This window comes from Bos taurus, chromosome 17 (genome assembly GCF_002263795.3).
Source record: "Bos taurus isolate L1 Dominette 01449 registration number 42190680 breed Hereford chromosome 17, ARS-UCD2.0, whole genome shotgun sequence".
In the NCBI taxonomy this organism is placed as follows: Eukaryota; Metazoa; Chordata; class Mammalia; order Artiodactyla; family Bovidae; genus Bos; species Bos taurus.
The window spans coordinates 72554173-72562823 of record NC_037344.1 but is presented as its reverse complement, the minus strand read 5'-3'; the positions used below and the strand labels follow the sequence as shown (position 1 = coordinate 72562823).

General features: G+C 68.9%; 1 protein-coding gene across 1 annotated transcript; it reads right to left on the bottom strand.

Moving 5' to 3' along the window:
• Window positions 1-2962: 2962 nt before the first annotated feature.
• LOC112441985 (protein FAM246C) lies at window positions 2963-4452 on the bottom strand. The gene has a single exon (XM_059876205.1). It carries the CDS (start codon window positions 4450-4452, stop codon window positions 3769-3771), a length of 684 nt encoding a protein of 227 aa, XP_059732188.1. The 3' UTR covers window positions 2963-3768.
• Window positions 4453-8651: the final 4199 nt, after the last annotated feature.

Below are 8651 nucleotides of genomic sequence, written 5' to 3'. Positions count from 1 at the left end.
CTGCCCTCCCCATCGAACGTCGTCCTCGCTGATGGCCGGGGCGCTCCTGGTCCCAGCCTCCGTCCCCGGGTCTGTAGGGGCGTGCCAGTAGCACCCCTGACCCAGGACTAATGGGGGAGGGGGCAGCCGTGAAAGCGAGGTGTTCAGGCGGAGACCGGCCTGCGGCGGTTGCAGGCAGCTGGTGCTGCCCAGCTGTCTCCCCAGCTGGAGGAGCCGCCCCTGCGGTCCTCTCCGGGCCTGGATCCTCGAGGCCTCAGCCACGCCTGTAACCCACCCTCCTGATAAATACACCGCCCTTGCCCGCCGCCTGCGTTGCCTGCTGCTCACCGCCGCACCACGCAGGCCAGCCCTGGCACTCGCCTTCCTCACGGTGCGGCTGGCAGTATGCCCTCTGACTCTGAACCTGTTTGTTTCTGATCCTCACCTCGCGGGATGCTCCCTCTTCTCCATGTGACGCCCTGCCCCTGGCGAGGGGCGTCGTTTGAGAAGGAAGGTGGAGTCGGGGAAGAGGAGACCAGGGTCTGCCTGGCACCCGCTGGCCCAAGACGTGACTCCCACCCTTGGACGGCGCTGGGTCAGTGCTCAGGCCGGGATGGCCCATGTCAGTCCGCAGGTGCCTGGTGCTATGACTCCCCGGCCCTAAGTTGTGCTGAGAACACCAAGCTGCTTCTAGCGCGTGGACCTGTGAGCCTGCAGTGTGGCCAGCCCAAGTGGGAGCAATGGTGGAGGCCCCTGGAGTGGGAGACCCTCCCCGCCCCCCTTCCCGGGGAGCAGCTGCCCGAAGAGCTGCCCCTGAGACAGTGCTGCACGTGCTCTGGCCAGGCCTGGTTGGCGGGAAGGGCAGTGGTGACCTGTCCGGTGGGGCCTGGGTGTGTGTGGGGGGGCCACCTTCCTCTATGCCCCCACGTCTCCTGAGCCCCCCTAGAGACCCAAACCTGTTCCTCCAGGCCCCACCCATTGGAAGGAGACAGCCCCAGCCCATGGGGCCCAGCCCAATCCCCATCAACATCGACCTTCACCAGGTCCAGCTAGACCCCGCTCTCGGGCTCTTCATCTTCCAAGGCCATGACTCTGCACCTCCAGGCCCGTGGACCCTGGAGGATGATGGTCATACGGGTCAGCACCCCCACCGACGGGAGCACAGTCCCCTGCACAAGGATCCCCACCCTCACACAGGAGATGAAACGCCATCCAGGGAACAAAGACCCCCCACACACACAAGGGTCAGGAAGCCCCACAAATGGATGAAGAGCCTCTACATTCGGGACGCCCCCCCAGGAACCAAAGTCTCCATGAACAGCACAGGAACCACACTGGTGGAATCCCCAGCAGAGGTCAGGGACCTGCCCCCAGGAGCAGGCAGCCATTGTCCCCCGAGGCACAGAAGTGAGGCCGCACCCAGAGCTCAGAACGCCCGGGGCGCCTCGCAGTCACCCCAAGCCAGCAGTCACCCCAAACCAGCATTCATGGAGCCGAGGTGGGTCAGGACCCAGACTCCTCCCCTCAGTGCAGGGCGGGGGCTTCCCCCGCCGTCTGTGGACACAGCTGGCCAGCAGGGGGGCCAGGACACCCGTGTGTTGTGGTTCCACAGAGGCCCAGCCAGGGAGCAGGCTGGCCAGACAAGGACCTTTGCTCTCACCTTGTGCCCTGGTGGGTGAGGGGAAGAAGCACTCTGTGCTCCTCCCAGTGGGCGCAGACCCACACAGGCCCCCGGAGATGCGGGGCGCCGAAGTCCCCACCTGCCTACTGCACCCTGCAGCTTCGCTTCCCCAGCGGGGGGGCCCTGGGTGAGTGGGCTCCGAGCACAGCCTGCACGCACGGGCCACACTGCCACGTGGAGGTGGGCGGGCATGGGGAGGTAGGGACGGAGTGCCCCCATGGAGGCCGGGCCAGGGGAGCCGGGTGGTGGCGGCTGGGGACCTCCCAGGGTCTGTCTCCGCAGATGCAGGCGGTCCACATGAACATCCGGGGACACCCTGAGGGCCTGGGTGGGGGGCGGGGGCGGTGGGGAGGTGGCCACGCTGTTGGCGGTGAGGCAGAGCCAGTGTGACTCCTGGCGGGGAGGGGCTGCTGGGCCAGCTGTGTGACGGCCTGCTTCCAAGCAAGGGGTCTTGGCTGGGCCATCGGCGCCTCGAGGATGAACAGGGTCTGTGGCCAGGTGGCCCGTGAGAAGCTGCAGACCCGCAGGGTCAGTGGGAGTGGCTCTGCCCCCAGCGAGGCCCCGTTCTTCTCTCTTCCCACTTGGTCTGCCCTGCACCCCTCTGAGTGTCTGCCAGTTGAGAGCCACCCTCCCCCCAGTCTCTCACTTGGAACCCCCTCCCCAGGATCAGGACTCACAAGGCCAACTTCTGGGAGGTCTGGGGCTGAAGAACGGGTGGGGGGTGGGGAGACCGGTGCAGGAAGCCGGTGCCAACTCGCCCCACCCCTCACCTGGGGGCCTCTGTGAATCTGGCGTCCACCTTCGCACTGGTCTTGCTGCTACCCGGCACCTCTGGCCTCTCACGCTTCTACAGCTACGGCGGGGTCGCTGACCACAGCAGACTGCGCACCCACCGTGCGCTGGACAGTCTTCAGGGACGCGGTCCCCCTCCCTCAGCCCTTTCCCGGCCACAGCAGCCTCTTGGCGAACACAGGGTCTTCGCTTCCCACAGCACCTCGATCTGTGGGGCAGCCCCCACCCCAGTCGGTGGGTGCAGGGCTTTGCTGGCCCTGGGGCTCAGCCTGTGGCTCTGGCAGGGCCCCTAGGAAGCAGGCAGGACCCCCTTCCCACAGTAAAGGATGCACGCAGTGACCTTGGCCTCCTGTGGCTGGGGGGAGGGACGGCCTGGGTGCACCTCCGATCTCCCCAGCCTCACCCAGAAGCCCAGACTGCCCTAGTCCCTCTCGGGGGCAGATTGTGCCCACCCTGCCACCCTACACTTCGTCTGAGTCCCCAATGAGATGGAAGGAGAAAGGCCGCCTGCCAGTTGGTGCCTGCTAGCACACGATTTATTCTATAAAGGAGCGGGCTGCCCAGCCTAGACACCATGCGGCTTGGTGATGCCTCTGGCTGCCACTTCACTGAGGCCAGGAGATGAGACCGTGCCAATTCCTGGCTCTGTGCTGGAGGCCTCGCTGGGCAGGCGGCCCCGGGGTAAAGTGTGCTGTGGAGTCTGCTGTGGGTGGACACTGGAGAGACTCTGCTGTCAGGTGACTGCCCGCGGCGAGGGTCCGTGAGGGCCTTGCTGTCAAGGCGAAGCTGATGGTCCTGGAGGCGCTGACCAGATGTGCAGCATCCAGGAGTGGGTGGGCACAGCCGGGGGAGTGAAGCTGGCTAGGGTCAGGCTGCAGTCCAGGGCCGAAGTAGAATGCGCTGTGCATCAGAGCGACACTGTCCTGGGTGAGCGGTGTCCCGGTGACTGTCCCTGCAGCCCACGTGTCCCGGTGCCTGTTGGACTTGGTGTGTGGGTCAGGCTCGCCACCCCAGCACCGGACAGCCGGTCTCCTCCCTGAGACCATTCAAGGAAACACACGTACAACCCCTCCCCCAGGCGGGGGACCCTGGGCTCTTGCTCCGCGGTCTCCCCGAGGCTGGCGGACCTCCACCCCGGCCCTTCCCCAGCGCTGCCCGCACCAGCCGCGCTCCCCAGCCCCTATCGGTGCCAGAGCGCTAGCGAGCGGCGTCGGAGGACCCTTCTCGCTCCCGAGCCACGCCCCACGAGCCCCGGTCCATTTCGGAACAGCAAAGCCGGGCGACCCGCGGCGCTGCCCCAGGCCCTCGCCCCAGGCTTAATCCCCGCCGCCCTGCGGGGCCCCGGGCGGCACCGGGGTCTTCTTGAGGTTCTTCCTGGCCGGGGCCCGGTTCGCGCCGCCGTCGGCCGGGCCGTCTGAGGCGTCGTCTGTGGGCCTCACGCCCGCGGCCAGGGCGTTCACGGTGCCCAGTGCCCGCAGCAGGGCCGGGCCTCGGGGGACGCGGGGCTCGCGGCGGGCGGCCGGCGGAGGCGGCAGCAGCGCGCGCAGGGCGTCCAGCTCGGCCCGCAGCTCCGCGCGCAGCGCCTCCAACCCCGCGCCCAGCTCCGCGCGTACGGCCGCCAGGCCCTCCTGCAGCTGCCGCTCGCTCACCTCCAGGACGCCCGCCGGGTAAGTGGCCCCGCCGCGCGGCTCGCCGCACACGGAGCACACGGAGCCGCGGCTGCGCTCCTCCGCCTGCTCGCCCGTCTCCGCCGCCCCCGCCGCGGCCCCCGCGCGCTCCACCAGCCGCAGCAGTCGGGGCGCGTCGGCCCGCGCCGCCGCCTCAGCCCGAAGCTGGCCCCGCAAGCGAGCCAGGCGGCCCGGGCCGCGGGCTTCGTCGGGGCCCGGCCCATTGGGCTGCGGCCCGGGGTCCCGCCGGCGGCCCACCGCGCGCCGTAGCGCCTCGCTGGCGCCGTAAGCGCTGCGCGCCTGGACCCACGGGCGCCGGGGCTCCGCCGCCATTCGCTTGGCTGCCGCCTCCACCGCCGCTTCCAGAGCCCGGCTGGGCCTGAGCCCCAGCCTGCAGCCTAGCGACCGATGGGGCCCGGGCGACGCTCCGTGGAGAGGGCCCCGGGGGGACGGCTGTGGGAACGACCGTAAGCCTCGGGGGATCCGGCCTGGGGCCCGGGGAACCCCGGCAGGCCTGAGATCCAAGGAGCCAGGGGAACAGCGCCGCGGGTATAAGTGTGCAGGGCTTGCCCGCGAGACCACGCTGTCAGTGGGTCCCCAGAGGGGCTTGGACAGGCGTCAGACAGAGGCGATGGGGACGTGGAGACACCCAAACCCAAACGGGGAGCCGGGCTCCATCCTCTGCTCAAAGCCACTGTCCCGGCCCAGTTACGGCAGGAAGGCAAGAGCGGGCCCCCAGCCCCGCCCACTGGCCGAAGCCCCTCCCACACCAGGTCCAGGCTCTGTCTGGAATCCCTCCCTCCAGTGCTCTGCCGCCCCAGCCTTCGAGCTCCGCAGGGTCCCCGCCTCCGGGGGCTGCCGGAGGTCGCGCCCTCTCGCTGTCTGTGTGCTGGTCCCATCCTCCTCCTCCTCGAGACACTTCCCACCCTTTGCCTTGCCTGCCTGGGGGGAACCCCAGGTCCACCCCCCCACCCCCCCCCACCCCCGCTCCTGGCTGCCCCCACGCCTCCCGCTGGGGCAGGGCAACCTTCCTTGACCAGGGCCCCCCACCGGGTACCTCGGGGCCCCTCGCCCACAGCACCCTGGAAGTCGCAGGGAAGCGGCTCTGTTCTCTGTCCGCTTCCATCCACAGCAGGGTCCCCACCATGGCCCGTGGTGCCGAGCGGGCTGGATGCCGTCAGATAGGGTCCTTGGCTGAATGCATCTGGGGCGGAGGGTCCCAGGTGGAGCTACCCGCGGCCAGCCGTGCACCTCCCCGTCCCTCACGGACCCCTGCCTGCTCCCCCGTCCCTCACCTCCTCACCGCTGCACCCCCTGCATTCTCACTCTGCTGCTGTGGCGCCTGCACCATTGCCCCGCCCACCCCCGGGCCACGGACAGGGCTCAGTTCGCCCCTCTGGAGGGCAGGGTTCCCGCCCCTCTGGAGGGCAGGGTTCCCACCCCTCGCCCTGGGCATGTTGTGCTCACGGCACCAAGGGACTAGTTAGGGCTCTGGGCGCCCTGGGGCCGCCCTGGCAAATTGTGGGCGGGGAGGGCCTGGCGAGGATCCAGGCTGGACTGGGAAGGGAGATGGCAAGACAGCTGCTGGAGCCTGTGTCCCTGGGGCCCCTGGAGGACTCTGCAGCTCTGTGCTCGTGTGTGTGTGTGTGATTGGGGGTGCAGTCAACCCTGTCCATGGGCAGCCCTGGCCCCAGGTCACCCTCTCATTCACTCATTAACTCATTCGTTGGAGCCTGTCACCCTGGAAGGTGCAGGGGGAGGGGAGAATCCAGCCCTAGGTCCACCCCTCCAGCCCCTGCTTCCTGCTGAGTCATCTGGCCCCCCGGGGACCCCCAGCATCTGGCCCAGCTGCTCCCTGGAGCCTCGTTAACCATACCCCCCCCCACAACCTCCCCTCCGTAATTAAAATCGAGCTGACACAGGAGCCCTGGATGGCGTGGCCCACCAAGCCCGGCTGTGTGACCCAGGCCTCTGCCCTCTCTGAATCTCGCCTGTGGCACCCAAGAGGCCCTCAGATCCCCAGAAGGGGGCCGCAGGGAAGCCCTGAGGGTGTGAGCAGGCGTGGGGGAGACTCCAGGATTGCTGACAGGCAGATGGGAGTGTGAGAGCCGTGAGGGACGAGGGTGGGCGGCCTGGGCCCTGGGCAGACAGAGGCCAGTGGATCCAGTGTGACAGGGGCAAAGACAGACGGGAGGAGAGGCCCTGGGGGCCCCGTGGGTCCTGGGGGGTCACAGAGGTGTCGGCCAGGGTGAACAGGACAGGCAGTCAGCACACCTCTGATCTCCAGAGGCTGTGTTCAGAGTCAGGAAGCCGGTTGTGGAGACCCCAGCCTGGGCTTCATAGGTGCAGGGCCAGGGCGAAGGCGAGGCCTGGGGCAAGAGGCAGGCTGGGGCGCCCAGTGGAGGCTGTGACTATGGTTGTCATCCCTGCGGGGGACGGAGCTCTGGGTGGGGGCCACACCCAGGCCTGCTCTCCAGTTCCTCCCAGGAGCTCCTCAGGGTGGGGCCTGCCGGGGGGAGAGGGGGTCCTTGCATGGAGGTGCTGACGGGCCCAGCTTGTGCCCCACGGTGTCCCCGGCCGAGTGCCAGGGCCAGGCCAGCTATGTCCATGGGCAGCCACCAACTCAGGCGTCCTCAGCCTGGCTCTGCCTCACACTGGCCCTCCCACCGGGCCCGGCAGGCGAGTAGCTGCCCATTAGCTCAGGGAGCAGAGAGGGCCCTGGGCTTCTCTGTGCAGAGGAGGGGAGCCATCCCGCCCTGGGATTTCCCTGTGGCCGCCCCCCCCAGGCTGTTTTCAGAGCGGCCACCCAGCCTGGAGGTTTTCTTTCCCAGGGTCTGGGGGCGGTCAGGAGCCAGGGGGGTGTCGCATGCTGACGGGGTTCTGGTGGCCGGGGGCGGGGGGGAGCCACAGGGCTGTAGCCTCGAGGTCCTCAGGGCAGTATCTGAAATGCAGGTGCTCAGGTTCTACCTCTAGGAGGCAGAGGGGGGGTGGTGGCTGAACGCTTTTCAGCAGAGCAGTGGAAGCGGCGAGGCAGGCGGTCCTGAAGCCGGTGGGGACGCGGCACAGGGGCCGGAGGGCGACAGGACCTCTGAGCAGGGCACCCACCGTGGGGGGTGCTCTCGGAGCTGGTCTTGGAGGGCACGGTATGGGCCGGGCTCTAGGCGGTGGGTGGCACTCTCCGTCTGGGAATTCTGGAGGGTGAGCAAGCGAGGCTGGCTGGGCGGGGTCTGGACCACAGGCCCTCCCGGGAGGGAAGGCAAGGCTGTGGTGCCCCGCAGCGCCCAGCGTGCAGGTCGCGTGGCAGGGCCTAGGCGGGCTCAGCTGCAGGTCTGGCTTGACCCACCACACACACAGGAGGTGGCTTCGTCCTGCCTCATGGGCCACGGGTGGTCTCTGGGGCCTGGCCTGTCTCTCCCACACCCCACCCACGTCAGAGCCCAGGACGCCTGAGGCCCGAGGGCCACCCCCTCCAAGACCAGCGTCTCCTTTAAAGACACGGTCAGAGAGGGAGTGACTCGCCCAGGATCCCAGGGCAGGAACGGGGCTTCCTGTGGGGGCGGGACCCGGGCGCACCGTGCCTCGGAATGCCCCCTGCTCACCAAGTCCTGGGACTGGGCCCTGGCCTCCTGGAGGCCCTGGCCGCCCCGGCGTTCCCTGGGAGCCACCCTGGGTCAGCTGGCTCTGCAGGGAGCAACTCACCACCCCGCGTTGACCTTGGCCGGCCTCAGTACCTGGCGATGGCCTTGTCTGCCTAGCCCTGGCATCCGTGGCCCTCACTGTCTGGCCTGGAGTGGCTCTGACCTCACCCCGTGGCCAGGGCTCACCGTCTGTCCCCATCGATCTCTCTGCACTGACAGGCTGGCCGTGCCCTTCCGTTCATGCCCTGTGGGCCGCCCCAGAGCCTCCACCGGGCCCATTTCTCCAGGCCTTGGCTTTGGCCCCGACCCCTCGGGTGGGACGGTTACACCGCCCCTCTGCCTGCACCCTCCCACCCAAGGGCCCCCTGCCCCCCGCACAAAGCCCAGGCTCGGTCCGGCCCGCCCCAGGGACTTGCCTGCCCACCCCCCGTGCCAGGAGCCTCCTGCCCCCTGGCCGGTGTGAGCTGCTCCCGGAGCCTCAGGTCACGGCCGCTCCCCAGGAAGGTGTGAAGAGGGGCCTCCGCGTGTTCCTGTCTGAGGAGAAAGGCCCGCTTGCGCCCGTGCGTCTCTGCTCCTGTTTTCCTTTCCTTGCACAGACGGCACCTCACTCCTGCTTCTGGTCACCACCCGCGCGGAGCCTCCTCCTGAGGAACCGATTCCAGCCCAGGCGGGGCGTCCAAGGACTTGACCGCCGCCAGCACTGTCCACCCCGAGGTGGCATCACACCCCACAGGGCGAGGGCTCAGACCCACACGACCACCCCGACCCTCTTCAGACGCCCGGGTGGGTTCCCATGAGCCTCTCCTTAGGCTCCTCCATCGCGTGGTGGAAGCGTGAGGTCCTGGGGGCCCCAGGCCTCCAGCCTAGGCCAGCCCAGGGCGCTCGCGCCCTCCC

Bases quoted from the DNA above. Each gene is read 5' to 3' on its own strand.
- LOC112441985 (XM_059876205.1), bottom strand. From the start codon at position 4,452: ATGGCGGCGGAGCCCCGGCGCCCGTGGGTCCAGGCGCGCAGCGCTTAC.